This window comes from Lontra canadensis, unplaced genomic scaffold (assembly GCF_010015895.1).
Source record: "Lontra canadensis isolate GAN:19392208 unplaced genomic scaffold, GSC_riverotter_1.0 scaffold33, whole genome shotgun sequence".
In the NCBI taxonomy this organism is placed as follows: Eukaryota; Metazoa; Chordata; class Mammalia; order Carnivora; family Mustelidae; genus Lontra; species Lontra canadensis.
Genome location: NW_022631027.1, coordinates 7,553,323 through 7,576,562, shown reverse-complemented (window position 1 = coordinate 7,576,562; position 23,240 = coordinate 7,553,323). Strand labels below are relative to the sequence as shown.

The 23,240-nt window shown below is 38.1% G+C and overlaps 1 protein-coding gene across 1 annotated transcript; it reads left to right on the top strand.

The window, feature by feature from the left end:
* On the top strand, positions 1 to 19,603 carry DNTTIP2 (deoxynucleotidyltransferase terminal interacting protein 2). The gene is made up of 7 exons (XM_032867167.1): positions 1 to 81; positions 1,277 to 2,922; positions 4,505 to 4,643; positions 6,702 to 6,797; positions 8,769 to 8,933; positions 10,351 to 10,460; positions 19,140 to 19,603. Exons 1-7 carry the CDS (start codon positions 10 to 12, stop codon positions 19,231 to 19,233), a joined length of 2,322 nt encoding a protein of 773 aa, XP_032723058.1. The 5' UTR covers positions 1 to 9; the 3' UTR covers positions 19,234 to 19,603.
* The last annotated feature ends 3,637 nt before the right edge of the window (positions 19,604 to 23,240 follow it).

The following is a 23,240-nucleotide window of genomic DNA, read 5'->3' as shown; positions in this document are numbered from 1 at the left end:
GCCGGGAGGATGGTGGTGACCAGGTCCGGGAGGTCTCAGGCCACGGTCCAAGCCACGTTGGCTAAAAACTCCCAGCAGAAGGTAGGAGATCGCAGGGCGGCCTCATTTCTGCCGCTGCTTCTTCACAGAGCGGCCCTTATTTAGGGTGGTAGGGCGGCGGGAAGGGCCCGAACTTGTCGCGCGCGCTGCCGTGTCAGACCTGTGCTAACCCCGTAGCTTCCTCTTCGGTCATCGCTACGGTTGTTTAAGACAGTCCTTACCCTGAGGGCGCCTGGGGGACTCAGTGGGTTAAAGCCTCTTCCTTCGGCTTGGGTCATGATCCCGGGGTCCTGATACCGAGATCCTCATCGGGCTCTCTGCTCGGCAGAGAGCCTGCTTTCCCCCTCCCCCACCCCCCGCCTCTCTGCCTACTTGTGCTGTCAAATAAATAAAATCTTAAAAAAAAAAAAAAAAAAAAGAGAGAGAGAGACAGTCCGCTCTGGGTAGTTCTCCTTTGTAATGGCAGGTGCACAGCTGAGGCCTTCTAACCTGTTAAAACCGTACGAAGGAGGTTTAATTTCGGCTACCAAGTGTGAGTCTAATTATAATTAGCAGGATTGGAGAGAAGGTTACCGTTGTCACGTGGGGAGCTGGTATGGCCCCACAGCACTTTATTCTGGAGCGAGGAAGGCTGCAGTGACGCCCCCTGGTGGCTATCGATGGCTATAGCCGCCCGTTGGCTCTGATTCTGCGACAGGGAATAAAACGTTAATTCATTTATGTATGTAAAGGTAAGGGCAGCGACTGATTCCGTTGGTGTGTGTGTTCCTAAGCACATCTGTGCTGAGAGTTAATACTTCCTTTCTTATCTCTTCCCCTGACTGCATATCAGAATGTAGGTCCACCTAGCGTATTTGGTAAGTGATACTTTCGTGCAGAAAATTTTCTTTTCTATTAGTTGTTTTGCTCCCTAAAATTATATCTGTGTCTTGGGCGTGGCTAGTGAGGCAGGGTCCTGCAAATGCACAGTCAGATCCGTATCTTTTTTGTTTTTATTGTTAAAAATCATGAGTACTGGGTGGTTGTGAGGCAGGGACTTGAAAATGTAGTGTTAGATCCAGTATTTAGTGTTTAAGTTTTGTTTTTTTCCTTTTAAATGGGTTCTGGTGAGTTTTTTAGCACCCTCTTAAAATGTGTTCATGAGAAGAGTGCCTTAGTTTCAGTCATACCTAAATCACAGTATATTTATTCTGGCTCAGTCCTACCTAAATCACAGTATATTTATTCTGGCTTACAGAATTCTGCTAAAAGAATTCATGCACATCCAAAAAGCAGAAAGGAATGTCTACCTGTTGACCCAACTACTACTGAATCACAAACCACTAGGAAACAAAGTCCAGTCTCTAGAACTCCTAAAACCAGAGAGAGAAAGAGTGGAACTACAGTCTCATTATCTGAAATGAACAAGCCATCTGTTGATGGAGAGACCTCTGAAGCAGAGTCCAATTGTTCTTCTGTGTATGAGTGCCAGGATCCCATTTTAAGAGTAACTAGGAGGCGACAGATCTTAGTTGCATGTACCCCAGTGTCCAGTGTTCGAAAAAGGCTTAAAATAACTCCAGTAAATCAGTCTCATATTGAAGAAGATGATGGTGACTCTGAAGCTGAATCACATGCTTCAGGTATTTCTAGAATTGTGCCGCCTGCAATAACTACAAATACCAGACGAAGTAAGGCTAAATCTGTAAGAGACCCAAGCCAAGAATTATATGAAGAAACTATTTCTGATGATGAGGCATCATACTCAGACATTTCTTCATTTTCTGGAGTTGCAACTATGAGAACGAGAAGTATGCAGAAGAAAATACACACACAAACTGAGGAGAAAGGTACTGATACTGTACCAGAAAATGAAAAGCAAATCATAAATACGCCTATGAATTCAGAGGATTCAGATACCAGACAAACACCTTGTTTACTAGCAAGATCTCTTACTCAGATAAATAAGCCAAATTTATGTAAAAATGAAATGTGTAAAGAGTTCGATGATGATTCCTTCTGCAGAAATTCAGAAAAAAAACGAACAGTGCAAAAACGCCAATGTTTTAATATAAGAGAGAAGGAAAAGGCCAATGTTGCACCTCTCAAAGAAATCACAAAGCAGGATTGTAAGAATTTAGATGAAGAAGCCAAGGGAATAGTAGATGAGGAAAAAGAAGTAAGTAAGAAAAATTCTCAGTTGGACAGCCTTTCTGAACCTCAGGGCACTGGCATTCAGCTGTTAGTTTCTCAAAGGCATTCAACCCCCCGAAATAATAAGACCACGTCAGAGCCCTCAAGTCTGAACTGTGAGTCTATAATAAAATCATTAGCTCAAACATTTGCAGTGGTAGAAGTGGACAGATGGAATGAAGAGAGAAAGAGCACCATAAAAACAAGTGACTTAACAGAATTTGGTGATGGTGGTAGAGATGAAGAAGAGTGCACCGTTACAGGTATCAGCGAAGATAGGAATGAAGGAAGGGACGTAGATTCTGAGTGTGAAAACAGACTATTCAAGTCTGAGCTCCACACATCGCTGGACAAAGATGATTCTGTTTTATTAGTTCTCAGCAGTGACGAAAGCCAGCAGTCTGAAAATAGTGAGAATGAAGAGGACACTGTGTGTTTTGTCGAAAATAATGGTCAAAAGGAGTCTTTAAATGGAGAATCAGAAAATATGTCATGTGACCATGCATTGTTTGTAATTGACAAAACTCCTGGATTGAGTACTGATAAACATTTTTACTTGGATGAGGGAGACAAGGCAAGTGAAGTTGCCACTGAGGAAAAAAAAGAGGAGGAAGAGGATGAAAAAAGTGAAGAACCATCAGACCATGACACAAACAAAGATAGTGAGTTTAGTGATGAAGACGACTTACTAAATAGCACAAAGTCTAAACTGTAAGTTTTGCCTTTCTTTTTAAAAGTAAGTTTTTGACACATATTTCAAGTGGCTGATTACCATAAAAATATAAAATATTAGAGAACATGGAAATTGGGGCGCCTGGGTGGCTCCGTGGGTTAAGCCTCTGCCTTCAGCTCAGGTCATGATCTCAGGGTCCTGGGATCAAGCCTCGTATAGGGCTCTCTGCTCAGCAGGGGGCCTGCTTTCTCCTCTCTCTCTCTCCCTGCCCCTCTGCCTACTTGTGATCTCTCTCTGTCAAATAAATAAAATCTTTAAAAAAAAAAAAAAAAAGAAAACATGGAAATTGAGAAAACTACTGCCTCACGTTCTTTATGGAAGAACTCTTTTATCCAGCATATCTGTAGTCTGTGGGTGCCTTTGTTGGTCATATTTCTCCCACCAGTGATCTATTCAAAATCATCTGTTAAGATTTTCCTGCATGATTGTTAAGGGCAACATAAAAAGGAAGGAAAGGAACTTTTATCTTTTCTCTATGCTAATTGTAGAGTTGAAAAATAGGGAAAAGGTGGAGAAAAATAATCCTATAATCCTGTCTAGCACCCATTAAAAAATACTGACTTTGGGACTATTTCTTTAGTTTCTTTTTTTCTGTTTTCAATTTGTTTTTCTTAGGCACAGGGCTCTGGTGGCCCTGTATCTAGTGGAAATACGTTGGCAAGAGTCTATACATTAACAGATGAGCAGTTTTCACTCTAAGCCAATGAAATAAATCTCTGAGGCCAGCCTCAAGCATACTTATTTTTTAAAAGGCACACTGTTCCCCAGGATAATTCTAATGTATTTTTAGGGTTGAGAATCACTGCTAAACCACTGCAGTAGAATGATTTCACTTTCCAGTAGAGACTGATCAAAACCTTCAACTGCTCAGTTTAAATAATTAGGGAAGAAAGTAACTATATTTGCTTATTAAAAGGACCTTCCAGTAATATAAAAGTAGAAATTCTTACTATATAAATATAATAGGAGCCCAGACCCAACTGGTTTGGTAGATGTGGGGTATGACTTCTGTATTTTTTAAAATCTCCAGTGAGAAATAGAGATGTTCGCTGCTGTTTAAAACTCACTGATTTAGAAGCACTACCAAGTACCCTTATTCATCCAGAAAACCATTCTAAGCTTGGATAACCGGGAAGTTCAGAACCTGTATTTCTCATTGGTTTTAGAGATAGAGGTTATGTATGTTTGTTGACTCACCACCTGTATATGAAGTTGAGCTGAATTGCCAGATGTATCTCTTCTCTGCAGTTCTTTTCTTTATGAAGTCTACTGACATATAGTCTTAATCCTCTTTAAGTTAATCTGAGGAATAAATTTTGATATGTTCCCAAAAAACTTACTCATTATTTATCCTGGAATTTTCTTCTAAATGATTTTATTAGATTTAAAACGTGTTTCAGGTTTTCAGAAACTCCATTGTAAAAATAAAATTTCCTTTTTTTTTTTTTTGTCATTGGCAGTAAAAGGGTAGAAGATAAAAGTGATTTTTAAAAAAGAACAGTCTTACTTGCTTCCATTTTGATGTGATTACTTGATCTTTAAGTGATCATTCTCTTTCAGTCTGAAGTTGACAAGCAGCAGCATAGACCCTGGTATGAGTATCAAGCAGTTGGGTGGTTTGTATATTAATTTCAATGCGGACAAACTACAGTCGAAGAAGAGAACCCTAACACAGATCAAGGAGAAAAAGAAAAATGAGGTAAGTTACATACAGTGTCCTGTTGGGTTTTCATAGAACTAACCAATCACTTCTAGACATAATTAGTTCTTGGTAAGAGACTAATTTTCCTGCAGTGAAACCATGTTAGCCTGCTGTGCTCCTCTTTTCCCCTCAAAGTCCTAGCTATAAAAGATAACACTTGAAAAATAATCAATACAGGGTCAGCATTCCTCTTGCACCTACCAGTTATCTTAGGGGATGTGTTTTCTTCTCTTTTCTTGCTGCATTTTTAGTTCATAACAGTTCTGGATGCTGTTGAGAATCTGAAAAATGTGGGTGCTACTTCCCCCCCCACCAGGAAAAATATACATGTGCACATATGCATAAAATTGTACATATAATTTCAGAAGGGAATTACAGGGTAGTAATAATTACAGGGTAGTAACCAAACCCTCAGCTTAAGTTACATGGCATGACTTCCCCAAATCTGTATTCTCTAGCCTTACTGTCCCTCCAGGTCTTCAAATCCTCTTGTGCCTGTTGACTGTTTATTGAGATGTGCTCAGCCACTTGACCTCCCTAATTGCCCTCGTTCACTTCCTTGCCTGAACCAGCTACTTCTTTAGTATTCTCAGAGCTGGTTAACGATGCCAAACTCTTTTCCTTTTGCAGTCCATCACTGACCTACCTTTCCGGTAGAGGCTGATCAAAGCTGAATCAAGCAGATGCTGCTGCTTACATACTCTATTTAGTTCCCTCCTTTTCACCCTACTGTCACTGGCTAGTGCCGGGCTTTATTTCTCATCTAGAATTCTGCGGTAACCTCCTTACTCTTTTCTCCAAGCCATCCTCTATATTTTTGATAGATTTCTATTTTTAAAAACAAAAAAGGTACCTGGCTGGCTCAGTCCGAAGAGCATGTGACTCCTGATCTCTAGGTTGTGAGTTAGAGCCCCAGGTTGGGGGTCGATGCTACTTCAAAATGAAACGAAACACAAACCTGACTATGATATTCTCCTGTTTAAGTCCCTCAGAACATTCAAGGTGCTTCTGTTCCTTCAGCTCTGTCCTCTCCACCACTTTCTCTGCACACTTGTGATTATTTCTCTAAAATTCCAAAATAATCACTTCAGGTTTGACAGGTACTGCTAAATTGCCTTGCATTCAAGTAATGTTAAGTCCTACCACAGTTAATCCGTGCTCTTTTTCTTTACATTGCAACCAGCACTGGGTATTACATTTTTGTTTGTTGTTATTGGTGCCTCGTGGCTGTTTTCATTTGTTGTTGATCATCTTTTTGTGTATTTATTAGCTACATGTAAGTGTTCTGTAGAAGATGCCTATACTTTTGGGGGTTCTTTTTCATTTTTAACTGATGGATTTTTGGAATTTTACAGAAAATAATCAAAAGTGTGCAGAGATTATGTTTACAGTGTTCAACAGATAAAGGTTTGGAGACTTAAAACTAAATGTTAGAAGAAGAATGTTAGTGCATAACAGCTATTAAAAAGAATGAAGTTGATCTGTGTATGAATTGATATTGAAAGAAAATCTAAGACTGTTGAATTGCAAAAAGCAGATTTACCTGGATAGATGTATAAGTTTAATCAAATCTATTTCATTGTATATATTAGTAATAGAGTCTTCTCAGATCAGAAGCTGTTTTACCAACATCAAAAGAACTTATTAAAGACTAGTTAGGGTTGTTTGTTTTCAGAGATTTCAAGAGCCATTATGGTATTTGTTCCTGTTGACTTTATTTTCCAGTTGTTTGGCTGGTTGTAAGCCAATAAACACAGGTTAGACACATTAATGTATATCTGATACATGCTGATTCGGTTTAGAAAAAGAAACGTAAGATGAATGAAGTTTCCTAAAATAATCCCTCAGTTTGCCTTCTAAAGCATTTTTATTATAATATAATTTACAAACTTAAGGGCCAAAACAACTTCGCGGTGGTATGGTTGTGCATAAAGAGGGTTAATATATTTGGAGTAGTCTTCAGTGTGGGAGATACTTCTCTTATAAGACAAAAAATGTTGGAAAAAATTATGATATTCTGATATTATTTTAAAAACCACTTTAATATTTTTACAGCTTTTGCAGAAAGCCATTATTACTCCTGATTTTGAAAAAAACTACTGTGTCCCACCATACAGTGAATCAAAGCATCAACTTCAGAAAAAACGCAGAGTAAGTATAGTGACACTCATTATTTAGATTATTGAGGTGCATTTGACTGCATACATTCAGTTTATACAACATAGTTGTGTAATTTAAAAATATGTATTTTCAGGGCACCTGATTAGCTCATTTGGTAAAGCATGTGACTCTTGATCTTAGGGTTTTGAGTTCTAGCCCCATGTTGGGTATAGAGATTACTTTAAAAAATAAAATTTTTTAAAAATAGTAAAAATAAATTCTTAAAAAAATACATATTTGTGGGCGCCTGGGTGGCTCAGTGGGTTAAAGCCTCTGCCTTCAGCTCAGGTCATGATCTCAGGGTCCTGGGATCGAGGCCCGCATCGGGCTCTCTGCTCAGCAGAGATCTCTCTCTCTGCCTGCCTCTCTGCCTGCTTGTGATCTCTCTCTCTCTCTGTCAAATAAATAAATAAAATCTTAAAAAAAAAAAAAATTTGTAAAGAAAGATATCACAAATTTAAGGACCCAGAAAATGAAATTCCATAAACACTTTTTTTTTTTTTTAAAGATTTTATTTATTTATTTGAGAGACAGAGTGAGCAAGAGAGGGAACACAAACGGGGGGACTGGGAGAGGGAGAAGCAGGCTTCCTGCAGAGCAGGAAACCTGATGTGGGGCTTGGTCCCAGGACCCTGGGATCATGACCTGAGCCGAAGGCAGATGCTTAACAAAGTGAGCGACCCAGGTGCCCCCATAACATGTTTTATATAGATTTTCATAAAGTGCACCAAGTGGTGCACATAGAGGACAGCTCCCCCCCCCCCCATTCTTAAAAACAAGTGACAGCAAGCATATAAGGTCCTTGTCCACACTTGGCTTATAGTACTCTTCACCAAGAGCTAAGAGCTCTGTTTCAGGCCTTTGTAGGGAGCTTAATGTAGCCACCTAAAAACCTGGGTGTCTATAGTCTGCCTAGTGAGAGGGCAGGAAACCTCCTTTTTTTTTTTTAGGTTGGGAGTTGGTTCCGTCTGCCATTTCAAATAATAATTGTAAAGAAGTTATCAAGAGAGTTTGAGGGAAATTTGAAGGTGGTGCCCCAGTAATGTATCATCACTAATATGGAGCATGCTGGCACATGATTGACACTCCATAATGTGTGAATGATTTAAAAGTAAGTAACTAACTTGCTAGGAGTTTCCCAAAAAATAGAACTTTTTTTTAAATTTTAGAAATAATACAGATTTCTGGACTTGTTGGCGTGACTTTGAGTCACCTTGGTGACTGAATAAAATTATTAATATTTACATATAAGCTCCAGAAGTGAAAATTTTTTTATACATTATCTCTTGTGTAGGCTATATTGCCCAATAAAAATTGAAGCTGTATATTGTTCTCCCAGGAAGTCAGCAGTTTTTTGCTTTTTTTTTTTAAGATTTTATTTATTTTACTTGAGAGGGATAGAGCACAAGCTGAGGGAGCTTAACTGGCTGAGCCACCCAGGCGCCCCTGCAAGTCACTACGTAACTTGCCCCTGCAGGTTACTAAGATTTAAAAAAAAATTTTAAGGAGCTCTCATTTATGAAACTGATAATACTATGCCTAATTTACCAAAGAAAACACTGTGGTATAATTTCTTTTGTGAAAGTGAATCCGGGGGCACCTGGGTGGCTCAGTTGGTTAAAGCCTCTGTCTTCGGCTTAGGTCATGATCCCAGGGTCCTGGTATCGAGCCCCACATCGGGCTCTCTGCTCAGCGGGGAATCTGCTTCCCCTTCTTTCTCTCTGCCTGCCTCTCTGCTTACTTGTGATCTCTGTCTGTCAAATAAATAAACAAAATATTTTAAAAAATAAATAATAGAAAAAGGTGAATCTGGGGACTAATACATTCTGTTAAGTAACCTCATTTGTTTTTAATTCTTGAAGGTTTTTGTATATATTAATTTTGAAGGGAATGAGGTATAGTTTATACATTGCTTATTAACGTTAGAATTCTGTTTAATTATTTTTAAAATCTGAATTTCAGAAAGAACGACAGAAAACAGCAGGTGATGGTTGGTTTGGTATGAAAGCTCCAGAATTGACAGATGAGTTAAAAAATGATCTCAAAGCACTGAAGATGAGAGCTAGCATGGACCCAAAAAGATTTTATAAGAAAAATGATAGGGATGGCTTCCCCAAGTACTTCCAGGTATGAATAAACAATAATGGCAGTGATGTTCTGTAGATTTTAGTTTGGAAAGCACTGTAGTGTTCTTTGTGTTTACTCTTAACATAGGTGAATATTTATAGTGCACATCTGCTTGGGCTATATAATAATGAGCAAAACCCAATTCAGACAACCTTTTGGCCACCAGCTTGTAATGGCGTTCCATATAGAGGGAAGGTGTTGCAGATGGTAACTAAGTTTCCAGGTCATACCTCTAAAAGTTTTGGAACCTAAGTTGGGTACACCATATATGAATAGTATTAGCCTAACAGCAAGAATCCTTACATGATGGAAGAGGAAATAGGGAATCATTTGCACCATACTCTTCTCCAGATAGGGGGGCATCCCCAGGCAAATGCTGAAAATAAGTTAAAAGTTGGTTTCCAAAGTGTTTCCAGATGAAAAATTCTGTTGATTCCCCCTCTTGTGGCTGTCAGCTTCATTCTGTTCCTTCTTCTCACTTACTTAATTACTCTAATAGTCATTCACCTCCAGGTCTCCTCGTCTTCTAGTCCATCGTCCACATTGTAGCCAGTTACCTGTTGTTTTTTTTTAAAAGGCAGTCTGTTCATGATACACCTCTGCTCAGTGATATCACAGGTAACACTCAATAATACCTTCAGTGATTCTTTATGACCCATAGGGTAGAGTCTGAACAGTCTGCACTCAGACCAGCTCCCCAGCTCTTCTGTCACATTGCCCTCTTATGCTCCAACACACTTGGAGGGAACCTTGACCTCCCTTACGTAGATTTGGTCACTTTTTTTTTTTTTTTAGGGCATCTATAGTGTTTTGCTCAGCATAATAATTATTTTACACCTTAATCTTTTAGTTACTTGTCTGTGGATTTTTCTTAAGACTATGGGCTCCTTGCTGGCAGGGACCAGATACTCTTTATTTCCCAAACACTTAGCACAGTACTTGGCACATGGTGGACCTGGCACATGGTGGACACCGAATGCTTGAACAAATGCAGAGTGGTTCCTAAGAAAGTTCTAAGAAAGAAAGTTCTCACCTAGGAGATCAAATAGGTGTGGAGTAGAGTTTATGTATCAATTTTATTAAATTGGGAAACTAAAAAAAGAATTGATATTCTCTGTCCCACTTTTCTAGTTACACTATTCATCAAGAATTTACTGTCCTGCCTAGCACTAAATTATATAAGAGGATTTTTGGCTTTACTATAAATTCTAATGAAATGTCATTGTAGGAGCCAGTGCCAGTTGAAGAGGTGACTTATTTTTGTTTTAAAAAATGGCAAAACTAACTTTATGTTGGTATCATTTAAGTTGGGTTTTTCGTTCTTTGCTATAAATATACTTTGTTAGAGCTACCCCGAAATATGAAAGCAACTTAGCATTCAAGTATTGCATGACTCATTTCTATCAATCGCTCATAGATTGGAACCATTGTTGACAATCCTGCTGACTTCTACCATTCACGAATTCCCAAAAAACAACGGAAGAGAACTATTGTGGAAGAATTGCTGGCTGATTCTGAGTTCAGAAGGTAAAGGAATTTATGTCTTACTTTGTATTATGTATGTTTTCCTTTAGAATATACATAAACTTTAAATCTTCAGGTAATTTTTAAATGACTTTAGCACAGTGTCTCAACAGCACTATTTACATTTTGGATGGGATAATTCTTTATTAGGGAGAACTGTCCTCTATCCACTAGGTGCCAGTAGCACCCCATTCCCAATTTGTGACAAAAATGACTGCCGAGGGGCGCCTGGGTGCCTCAGTCAGTTACCTTTGGCTCAGGTCATGATCTCAGGGTCCTGGGATTGAGCCCCGCATCAGGCTCTCTGCTCAGCAGGAAGTCTGCTTCTCCCTCTCCCTCTGCCTGCTGCTCTGCCTGCTTGTGCTCTGTCTCTCTGTCAAATAAATAAATTAAATCTTTAAAAAAAAAAAAATGACTGCTGACATTTCTAGATATCCCCTGAGGGGCATAAGCATTCTCAATTTAGAACCACTGCTTTAGATGGAAGCTTGAAAACATTTGACTGACTAGAGGAGAATGAGCCTGCAAAGGAGACTAGGAAAGAGTGGCTAAGAGGCTATTAAGAAAACCGGGATGGCTAGTATAACAAGTCAAGGAAGGAGAATGTTTTGAGCAGATACAAAGAAACTAGAGGGGGTAATTAACAGGAATAAATGCTGCTGAGAGATCAGACTGGGTGATGGTCATTAAGGAGGGCAGGTGACGTAATGAGTACTGGGTATTACATACAACTGACGAATCACTAAGCTCTACCTCTGAAACTAGTTATACATACTATGTTAATTAATTGAATTTAAATAAAATTAAATTTAAAAAAAGAAAACTAAAACTTCTTTGGATATACATGGAGGGCAAAACATTCTTGCCCGAGTTTTAAGGGAGCGACGAGGAGGAAACCAGACTAGAGAGGATTGGAGAGTTAGTTGAAAATGAAGAAATGGAGACAATTCTTTGAAGTTTGAGAAGAGAGGTGCCTGGGTTGCTCAGTGGGTTAAAGCCTCTGCCTTTGGCTCAGGTCATGATCCCAGGGTCCTGGGATCGAGCCCCGTGTTGGGCTCTCTGCTTGGCAGGGAGCCTGCTTCCCTTCCTCCCTCTCTGTCCGCCTCTCTGCCTACTTGTGATGTCTGTGAAATTAACAAATAAAATCTTTAAAAAAAAAAAAAAAAAATGAAGTTTGAGAAGAGGGAGAGGGGCAAGGCTAGTAGTGGCTGTGGAGTTAGAGGATTTTTTTTTTTTTTTTAAGATGGGAGCATTTGGGAATATGTTTAAATGTCCTTGAAGCAGCTATGTATATATTACAGGAGATTTAAAAGCATCTTCATATAGAAACCCTTGTGGAACTTCAAGATTAGTTTAATAGCAAAAGTGAAAAGATTATAAAGGTTTTAAAAACTTTGTCAGCATGGAAAACAAATTTAACACAAATGTAAGCTATTTATAATTAGTATGGGTAATGGTAAAATTTTTAGAAATAAGCTGTCTTCTTTCCTTACTTATTACTCTTTCCTTGGAAATCTCATCCCCTACAGGGCTTTAATTATAATCTATATACTCTTGGCTTCCAAATGCAGTATGTCTAATCCAGATTGCTCCTGAGTCTAGACCCACATATCCAGCTGCTGCACCCTTCCAGTACAAGCTAGTCCTGTCCCAGTGCTCTGTATCTCATGACTAAACAGTATCACTAATCACCCATTAGCAAGTCCTAGACCCCTCCTCCTCCAGTCCACATTCATTCTGTCAGTCTCTCCTATTTTCCTGTCTCAAGCCTGTTTTTTTCTCCATCCCCACACAGGCATGGTGCAAGCTGAGTAAGTCTTTGTTTACTAAGTGTTAACCGTATGTTCTGGTTAAAAATTGACCTGTATTCCATAATCTTGAGGATAGTAGTCTCAGAAATCACAGCAGTGCTGATAGTGCTTTCACTAAAAAATAATGATGTGAGGAAGTTGGGGGTGTAAACTAGAAATTTCGTAGAATGAAACTGGTAAAATTGTGAATTAGAGGTAGTGTTCTTAGTTCATTGTTCCCATACTTCAGTCACTGAGTATCATTTTCACAATGTTTGCATTATGTGTGCGCTGCCTGCTTTATTTTAAAAAGAAACTTTATATTGCCTACTGTAAATGGGTTTGTTGGTTTACAGTTTTTGTAATGTGCATGAAGATAAATACATTGCTTAAAGTGAATATTGTCTGTCACCTAAATTTATGTATCAGACTATGTGAAACACTCTACTAGCCCATCTCCTTGGAATGGTTTTTTTTTGGGGGGTTTTTTTTTGTTTTTTTTAAAGATTTTTATTTATTGATTTGACAGACAGAGATCACAAGTAGACAGAGAGGCAGGCAGAGAGAGAGAGGGAAGCAGGCTCCCTGCTGAGCAGAGAGCCCGATGCGGGACTCGATCCCAGGACCCTGAGATCATGACCCGAGCCGAAGGCAGCGGCTTATCCCACTGAGCCACCCAGGCGCCCTCCTTGGAATGTTTTAATTCCTTCTACAACATTCTCTTTAAGAGGTTTCTGGCCTCTGAACAAACACTTTGGGATAGGGAAATTCAGTAAACATATTAATGTGTCCTATGTTCATTAGTAGGAATGCCTTGGAACAGAAGTAGTAAGGGTAATATACAGGAGAAAACGTGATTTTCTGTGTTGTATGTGGTTTTTGGTTTTGTTTGCTGAGGTATAGTTGACTTACAGTGTTTCATTAGTTCCAGGTATGCAATGTGATTTGACAATTCTCTACATTATAAAATGCTCACTACTACAAGCATAATCACCATCTGTCACAGTGTTGTTGTAATAGTATTGATGGTCTTGTCTATGCTGTGTTTTTCGTCTCCATGACTTATTTTATATCTGGAAGTTGGTACCCCTTTATTCCCTTCATCTCTTTCACCCAGCCCCCACCTGTGGCAACCACAGTTTATTCTCGGTCTCTATCTTTGAGGAATCTCCATACTGTTTTGGCACAACCATCGTGGTTGTGCCAAATTATATTCCCACCAACAAAAGCATAAGGGTTCCTTTTTCTCCACATCCTCACTAACACTTGTTACTACTTTTGATACTAGGCATTCTGACTATTTAAGAGTCTGTTTTTTGTTTGTTCATCTGCTTTTTTAGATTCCATTTATAAGTGAAATCATATTGTTTTTCTCTGTGTGACTTACCTCACTTAATATCCTCTAGGTCCATCCATGTTGCCCTGAATAGCAAGATTTCATTCTTTTATATGGCTCAGTAATATTCCAGTGTGTGTGTGTGTCTGTCTGTCTGTATATGTCTGTCTCACATCATCTTTATTCATTCATCTATCGATGGGACACTTGGGTTGTTTCTAAATCTTGGCTATTGTAAATAATGCTGCAGTGCATGTATCTTTTTGAGTTAGTGTTTTTGTTTTATTTGGGTAAATACCAGGTAGTGGAATTACTAAGTCATAGGGTATTTTTGTTATTGATTTTTTGAGGAACCTCCATACTGTTTTCAACAGTGGGTACACCAATTTACATTCCTACAAAGAGTACATGAAAGTTCCCAACTTTTCTCCAAATCCTTGCCAACATTTGTTACTACTTGTATTTTTGATACCAGCCATTCTGACTGGTATGATGTGATGTCGCACTGTAATTTTGATTTGCATTTGCCTTGTGATTAGTGATGTGGAACATCTTTTCATGTGTGTGTTGCCCTTTTCTGTATGTCTCTGGGGAAATACTCAGGCCCTCTGACTATTTTTTAATCAGACTGTTTGGGGTTTTTTGGGTTTTTTGGGGTTTTTTTGGGTTTTTTTTTTGATGTGAGTTGTGTAAGTTACTTATATATTTTGGATAGTAACTCCTTATCAGATTATCATTTGCACATATATCTTCTCCCATTCAGTGGGTTGCCTTTTTGTTTTATTGGTTTCCTTTGCTCTGCAAAAACTCTTTTTTGCAAGTAGTGTAGTCCCACTTATTTTTACTTTTGTTTCCCTTACCTGGAGAGACATACCTATCAATATTTTGCTAAGACTTAACATCCCAAGAGATTGGTGCCTATGTTTTCTTTTAGGAGTTTTACTGTTTTAGGTCTCACGTTTAGGTCTTTAATCCATTTTGATTTGCATATGGTGTAAGAAAGTGGCCCAGTTTCATTCCTTTGCATGTAGCTATACTGTTTTCCCAGCACCATTTGTTAAAAAGACTATTTTTCTCCATTGTATATTCTTGTCTCCATTGTCATAGATAAATTGGCCTTATAAGCGTGTGTTTCTTTCTGGGCTCTCTTCTGTTCCACTTACCTGTTTTTATACCAGTACCTTACTGTTTTGATTACTGTAGCTTTGTAGTATATCTTGAAATCTGGGATTGTGATACTTCCAGCTTTGTTATTCTTTCTTAAGATTGCTTTGGCTATGTGAGGTCTTTTATGGTTTTATATAAATTTTAGGATTATTTGTTCCAGCTCTACAAAAAAATGATATTGTGATATTTCGTTAGGAATTGCATGGAATCTCTATATTGCATTAGGTACTATGGACATTTTTTAAGAGTATTAATTCTTCCAATCCATGAGCTTGAGATCTTTCCGTTTGTATGTGTTGTCTTCAATTTTTTTCATCAGTGTCTTAGAGCTATCAGAGTACAGGTCTTTCAGTCTCCTTGGTTAAATTTATTCCTAGGTATTTTATTTTTTTCTGGTACAGTTGTAAATGGATTGTTTTCTTAACTTCTCTGCTACTTTGTTATTAGTGTATAGAAATACAGCATTTCTGTATATTAATTTTTTATCCTGCAGCTTAACTGAATTCATTTATTCTGATATAGTTTTTGGCAGGGTCTTCCGGGTTTTCTCATTGTAGTGTCATGTCATCTGTAAATAGTGACAGTCTTACTTCTTCCTTCCCAATTTGGATGCCTTTTATTTTTCTTATTTAATTGCTGCATCTAGGACTTCTGGTACTGTATTGAGTAAAAGCAGTGAGAATGGACATCCTCGTTTTGTTCCTAATCTTAGAGGGAAAGCTATTGGTTTTTCACCATTATGACGTTAGTTGTTTATTTTTCGTATGTAGCCTTTACTGTGTTGAGGTATGTTTCCTCTAAACCCACTTTGTTGAGAATTTTTAAATCATGAATGGATGTTGTACTTTGACTTTTCTTTAAAGGGGGTGGTGCAGAGGGAGAGAAAGAAAGAATCCTAAGCAAGCTTCATGCCCAGCAGGGAGCCCAAAACAGGGCTTGATCTCACTACCCTATGATCATGACCTGAGACAAAGAGTCCAACGCTTAACCAACTGAGCCACCCAGGCACCCCAACAAATGTTTTTTTGATTTGTGGTTGGGTTTTTTTTGAGATGATCATAGGGTTTTATTCTTTTTCTTGTCAATGTACATTGATTTGCAAATATTTTACTGCTCTTGCATGTGTAGATTAAATCCCAGTTGATCATGGTAAATTATGTTCTCAATGTATTGTTGGTTTGCTGATACTCTTTTTTTTTTTTTTTTAAGATTTTATTTATTTATTTGACAGACAGAGATCACAAGTAGATAGAATGGCCGGCAGAGAGAGAGAGAGAAGGAAGCAGGCTCCCTGCTGAGCAGAGACCTTGATGTGGGGCTGGATCCCAGGAGCCTGGGTGGGATCATGACCTGAGCGAAAGGCAGAGGCTTTAACCCACTGAGCCACCTAGGTGCCCCAGGTGCCCCATGTTTGCTGATATTTTATTGAGGATTTTTGCGCCTGTATTCATCAGGCATATTGACCTGTAGGGTGTTTTTTTTTTTTTTGTAGTGTCTTTGGCGTCAGTATTAGAGAAATGCTGGCCTCATAAATGAATTTGGAAGTTTTCCTTCGTTTTCTGTTGTTTTGGAATAGTTTGAAAAGAATAGGTATTAACTCCTCTTTTTTTTTTTTATTTTTTTTTAAAGATTTTATTTATTTATTTGACAGACAGAGATCACAAGTAGGCAGAGAGGCAGGCAGAGAGAGGAAGGGAAGCAGGCTCCCTGCTGAGCAGAGAGCCCAATATGGGGCTTGATCCCAGGCCCCTGGGATCATGACCTGAGCCGAAGGCAGCGGCTTAATCCACTGAGCCACCCAGGCGCCCCTTAACTCCTCTTTTAAATGTTTGGTGGAATTCAGCTATGAATCCATCTGGTCTTGAATTTTGTTGGGAGTCTTTTGATTACTGATTCAGTTTTGTTAATAGTAATAGATCTCAAGTTTTCTATTTCTTCTTGATTTAGTTTTAGAAGATTGTCCATTTCTAGCAACTCATTTTTTTTTCTAGGTTGTCCCAATTTGTTGGCATATACTTTTTCATAGTATTCTCTTGTAAATCTTTGTATTCCTGTGGCATCTTTTAATTCTTCATTTCTGATTTTGAGTTCTTTTTTTCTTGATGAGTCTGGCTTTTTTAAAAATTTTTTTGAGTTTTTGTTGTTGATGTTTGTTTAAGATTTTATTTATTTATTTGTCAGAGAGAGAGAGAGAGCACAAACAGGCAGCGTGGCAGGCAGAGGCAGAAAGAGAAGCAGGCTCCCCGTTAAGCAAGGAGACTAATGTGGGACTCCATCCCAGGATCCTGGGATCATGACCTGAGCCGAAGGCAGCAGCTTAACTGACTGAGCCACCCAGGCATCCCTGGCTTTTTTGTTTTTTAGTCTCTATTTTATTTCTGCCTTAATCTCACTTTTTCCATTCTTCTACCAACTTTGGACTTTGTTCTTTTCTAGTTCCTTTAGGTGTAAGGCTAGATTGTTTGAAGTTTTTCTTGTTTATTGAGGTAGGCCTGTATCACTGTAAATTTCTCAGATCCATTTTTGCTACATCCCAGAATTGACCATTTTCATTTTCATTTGTCTTCATGTATTTTTTTTTTTTGCTTTCCTTTTTGATTTCTTCATTGACCCTTTGGTTGTTTAGTAGTATGTTGTTTAGCTTCCATTTATTTATGGTTTTTTTCCTTATATTTTGTTTCATAGCATTCTTTAGAAAAAATGCTTGGTATAATTTCAGTCTTCTTAAATTTATTGAGACTTGTTTTGTGGGCTGGCATGTGGTCTGTCCTGGAGAATGTTCCATGTGCACTTGAAAAAATTGTGTATGTATTCTGTTGTTTTTGATCTGAACATTCTCTCCGTATCTGTTAAGTCCGGCTCATCCAATGTGTCATCAAAAGCCATTGTTTCCTGGTTGATTTTCTGTTTGGATGACCCATCTGTTGATGTAAATGGGGCGTTAAAGTGCCCTACTGTTGTATTACTGTCTGCTTCGCCCTTCATGTCTGTTAATTTTTGCTTTTTTTTAGATGCTTCTATGTTGGATGCATAGAAATTTACTGTTGTTATATCCTCATTTGAACTCTTTATTATGTAATGCCATTCTGTGTATCTTGCTATAGTCCTTGTTTAAAGTCTGCTTTGCCTGATGAAAGTATTGCTAACTGGCTTTTTTCCCCACTGCATTTGCATGGAATATCTCCTTCACTTTCAGTTTGTAGGTGTCTTTAAGCTTAAAGTGAACCTCTTGTAGGCACCATATAGATGAGTCTTGTTTTTGATTCAGTCAGTCCCCTGTGTCTTTTGATTGGAGCATTTAGTCTCTTTACATTTAAAATAATTGCTGTTAGGTCTGTAGTTACTGCCATTTTAATAGTTTTCTGGTTGTTTTTGTAGTTTTTCTCTGTCCTTCTCTTGCTCTCTTCCCTTGGGGTTGATGGCTTTCTTTAGTATTATGTTTGGATTACTCTTTATTTTTTATGTATCTATTATGGTTTTTGATTTGTGGTCACCATTGGATTCATATGTAACATCCCATGTGACAGCAGTCTGTTACTTTGTTGTCACTTAAGTTTGAACACATTTGATTTGGTTTTGTTTCATTTTCAGTATAATCTTAGGTTTGCTAGAATGTGTAAATTGTGCTGGGTTCTTGTAGGATTGAGTGAGCTGTTAAATTGTAAAAGGCTTAAATAGCTTGTTTTAAAGAGAGTGTCAGCTAATCCTGAGCTTTAGTAATAACAGATTTATATAACACAGTTAAAGTGGTCAGAACAGTTTTATAAAGTTAAAGAATTCTTAATTTTTCCGAATCAAACTACTGGTGAGCCCTTCTTTTGAACATCTGTGGACTACATTTATCAATATTTACCATAATGGCAGTTAAAATTAAGAAACTTTAAAAATATTTGTTGATTCCTTTTAAAATAAAATATCCCATTACACATTGACATTTTCATGAACAAAACAAAAATGAGTTAGTGCAAATCTCTCTAATATCTAGCTTAAAGATAATTAGAGCCTCATACCTGCTTCTGCATCAGTCTGTTTTTACATTTTCGTCCTACAAAAGTCTTTAAAGCATTTGATGTCATCTGGTAACTGGATATGGTACATGGTCCTCTAGTGGTTGAAAGTTTTCAAAAGCCCTCTCTTATAGTTGCCATTTTTTTCCCTCACTAAACTACAGGCTCTGTGAGGGTGGGGGCTATGGTTGTCTGGTTTACTGCTCAGTCCCCTAACTCCAAATATGGCTCCACATGGTGGAATTTAGTACAAATATGCTAAGATAGTGAAAATGCAAATAATTTTTTGAGATTTAGATGTTACGCCACCTCATCACCACCCCTATTACATTAACTTCTGTTGTCATACTTTAGAACCTAAAAGTTTGGTTTTTCTTTTTAGATATAACCGAAGGAAGTACTCAGAGATCATGGCTGAAAAAGCAGCGAATGCAGCAGGAAAGAAGTTTCGAAAGAAGAAGAAATTTCGCAATTAAGATTCAGCAATCAAGCCACAGTATTTTATATCTCCCTTTATTTACTCAAGATGTTTTGAAAATTAACAAAATCACACAAATTAAATATAGATGGCCCTGTTTGAAAAAAAGTTGACTTGAGGGAGAATCGACACATGTCACTTGGGGTAAAAACAGGTGTGTCTACGAAAGACCCACCCATGCTTAGATCTTTTGAGGGAAAAAAAGGAAGACCTCGACCATTTTAAGATGAATACCATTTTTGTAAAGTTTCAGCACTTGGTTATTTAAAGAAAATTGAATTAAAAACATTTAGAAAGTATAGCTTGTTAACATATACAGAAAGCTTTAGAATTATATGATCAAAACTAAACAATACTGTAGCACATGCGTGCATTTTGTGTGCGTGTGTGTTTTTGTGTGTAGGGGAGACGGTATACCAGAAATGCTGTGTGTGTCTGTGTGTCTGTGTGTGTGTGTGTGTGTGTAGGTGTAGGTAGAAGGGAGACGGTATACCAGAAATGACCTTTTCTAAGTTCAGGTCCAGAAAATTGGTGAACCTGGGATACAGAAACCTGCTTGTTGTAAGCATAAAAGTTGTAGTTGAAGCCAAAGTATTCTTGGAGGAAATGTGTGTTAGTATATGACACAAGAAGTGAAGCTATATAAAAAGGACTTAAGGTAAAGAAGACTTCCTAGAAAGTTTGGGTTAAGGGTGGACAAAGCAAGAGAACGGTTATCTTTAGCAGTTGAAATAGGAAAGATTAATTTTATTCAGAGTCAGTGTTGTGTTCCAGGTGAATTAGGCATAAATAAGATAATTTTAACTTGGCCAGAAATAATTTTAAAGTGGCTCAGTTTATTTCATCTCCAATAGTAGTACACATCCTGACTGATCTATTTGTGGTACCTAACGAGTATTGGCAATTTCTCATAACGCATCTTAGTGGGTTCTTCCTTTCATGTCATTGTATATGGAACCTCTATTTCCCAGCAAACTGCTTGGGATTTCAGTAAATTTAAAATTTCGCATTTTGTATTTATTTTTTGGGATCATAACCAGCCTAGTAATAGAACTGACTGTGACATTCATAGGTGAAGTTAGGCAAATATCTATACCTGTTCTCTTTTACAGAATAACTTTTATTCCAAGAATATTAAGTTTTGCCTTCTGGGTAAAATAAGGACCAGCTATGAAAGAATTAAATACCAAAACAAGAAGTAACAGTTAGTTTACCCTTTACACATTCTTCCAGAAGGAGTCATTGTTCTCAGAACACTGCTTCGACTCATGCTACTCTGCCGTAAGAACACTCAAAATTGTTAATCATTTGGTATGATCCCTGTACACAGAAAGTTTGAGGACTTTACCCAGTTTTTCTCAGGGTCAAGGTGTGGATCAACTTCTTACCTACCATATGATTTTGGGGATGGTTTCTGACTCATGAATGCTACTGTATGTTGAATTATTTGGTACCTGAAAACTGCAGCCATGACATATTTCTGATGTTACAGTTCATATTACAAGTAAAACATTAGTGACACAAAAAGCAGCATTAGTGCTTTCTGGATTAGAAGGCAGTGCTAAGGAAAGAGAACTGAGCCTAAGCACTAAGTCCAGTTCTGTCCTTAAGCCACCTTAGGTATATGTGTTTTGAGTGTTTACTTTTAGTTACATTTTAACATGCTCTCTTTTGTCTCCAGATTCATTTTTAATTTTATTTCATTATATTCATTTTTGTAAGCCACTTAAATAACTTGGAACAAGATAGAGTTTTTAACAATTACAAAGTACTTAGTGTAATAAGCTGAAATCATTTAACTAGAAATCATTTAAAGTCACCTCTACTAATGTTTAAGGAACTGAAACTGGTAATACAGCATCTTCATCTCAAATGTGATCTTCAGAAATTTTAAGTCTTCAAAACTAAAGGGTATCAAAGTATAATTACAGGTAAAGGTCAGAAGGTGGTCTTAGTGTTCCTAGTCTTCTATAAATATCTGGAAATTTGAATAACGGATGTATTTTCCTTGGTTTTTTAAGCAGAGCAGTTCTGATGAGAAGCAGGTTTTAGTGACTTTTGGCTTGTGTCACTAAAGGTTACTCACTGGGACTCATCTAAGGCTTCCTGACTCTGAGAAGGTACCCTGACTCCTCAACTGAGAAGCATTACAAAGCATACAGAGTGCTGACATGGTAGAGTGTGCGGACAGAAGAAGGGCCTTCAAAATACCCTAAGAGCGTGAAAGATTTCTGAAACACCCCATCTTGCTGCACAGTGCCTTTAAGACCACTTACTAGAAATTCCTATAACACAACTAGTTTGTTAAGTGAGGAAATGAGGGAGAGGAAAAGGAGGGTGGAAGAAATCAGATAGAGCCAGGGTGAAATCAGTAAAATGATTCTGTGAAACTGAGTATAACAGTTGGTAAAGGTGGGCTCTGAGCTTCCTAGTATCCGACACAAAAATCAGTTCTGTGATAAAACCTGTTTTAGAGAAACCCCATTATTCCTTATTATTAAGACCTGAGAAATTTCTCATGGATCACCATACCAAGGATGTCTGTTGAGAGGCCTTACTTGGCTGTCCAGAGTTCACTACAATCTTTTAAATAATTTTTTTTTTTTTTTAGATTTTATTTGACAGATCACAAGGAGGCAGAGAGGCAAGGCAGAGGGCAGGGGAAGCAGGCTCCCCGCTGAGCAGAGAGCCTGATGTGGGGCTCGATCCCAGGACCCTGAGATCATAACCTGAGCCAAAGGCAGAGGCTTCACCCACTGAGCCACCCAGATGCCCCTGGAGTTCAATATAACTTTAAATAACTGGAATAAACTTAGGAGATCCCGCTCTTAGTAAGTTACAAGAAAACATCTAATGACAAAAATGTTCATAATCATTTCTGAGGTATATACATTTTCAGTTCAATCTCTCCGTCACTGACAACTATTGTTCAGAGTGATTACCAGAACATTTTAGTGAAAGTTTTCAGTGAAGTCTTCATTAAGATCTTTCAGAAAATCAGTAAGGGTTGAAACAAAAATGCTTTCTAATAAGCATCTGGCCAATTGAGATGTAAAATGCAGGTCTTTTTATGATTACACAGCTAAAAGTGAGGAAGAAGTGTTTCTAATTTTAAAAGTGAAGAAATAACACTTCCAATTATTAACAATCCCAAGAAGCAGGGTTAGTAGCATGACCTGTAATTAAATGTAATAGCAGATCAGTGTTTTATCAAAGAAATGAAACCTCAGTATGAACTTAAATGTGAAGTTAGGTAACAGTGTCTCAAGAGGTCCTGAAGTGGAAAAAAGTTCTCAGTAAATCTTAACATGATGATGAGGAAGGCAAAATTATTTTAGGTAGAGGTGATGGGTGGTGGACAGTAGATGTTTCAGTTATTAGTGCATAACAAGTTATCCCCAAAACTCTGACTCAAAAGCACCACCATGTTCTTACATATCAGGATTGGCGGGCCAGGGCTTGGCTGGGTGGCTTGTACTCTACAGGGTATCAGATGAGGTCACTCAGTGACTCCGCCAGTAGGGGAATTGATCTGGAAGGTTCAAGACACTTAACATGCTTAGCACCTTGTAATGTTCTTTTAAAAATAGGAGGACATGTGAAATTTTTCCTCAGAATAGCACAGAACTGCTGTAAAACCAAAAGACCCACATACTTTATGTGGCACTGAAGGCTCTGGACTGGTTAAGTGGACTGAATGCATAGTCATTTAGGAAATTCTACTTTTCACCCACCTCCTTCCTTGTCCTGAAGGAGAAGGAGTTGCTAACAAGATTAAAGTGAGCCCAAGATACTGGGCTCTGTTTTTACAAATGAAGAGAGTTGCTGTATTAACAGGTCAGAAAACATGTGCTGTCACTTTGTGTTAGGGGGCAGGCCTGTCATCCTCTCTTCCAAAGAAGGTGGGAAGGTGGACTTGGGGCTTTCCTGAGCCACACTTTTTCTACTAAAGGTAAGGGATGATGAGGACATAAGTTGTTCATCACAATTTAGGTGAGAAGTCAT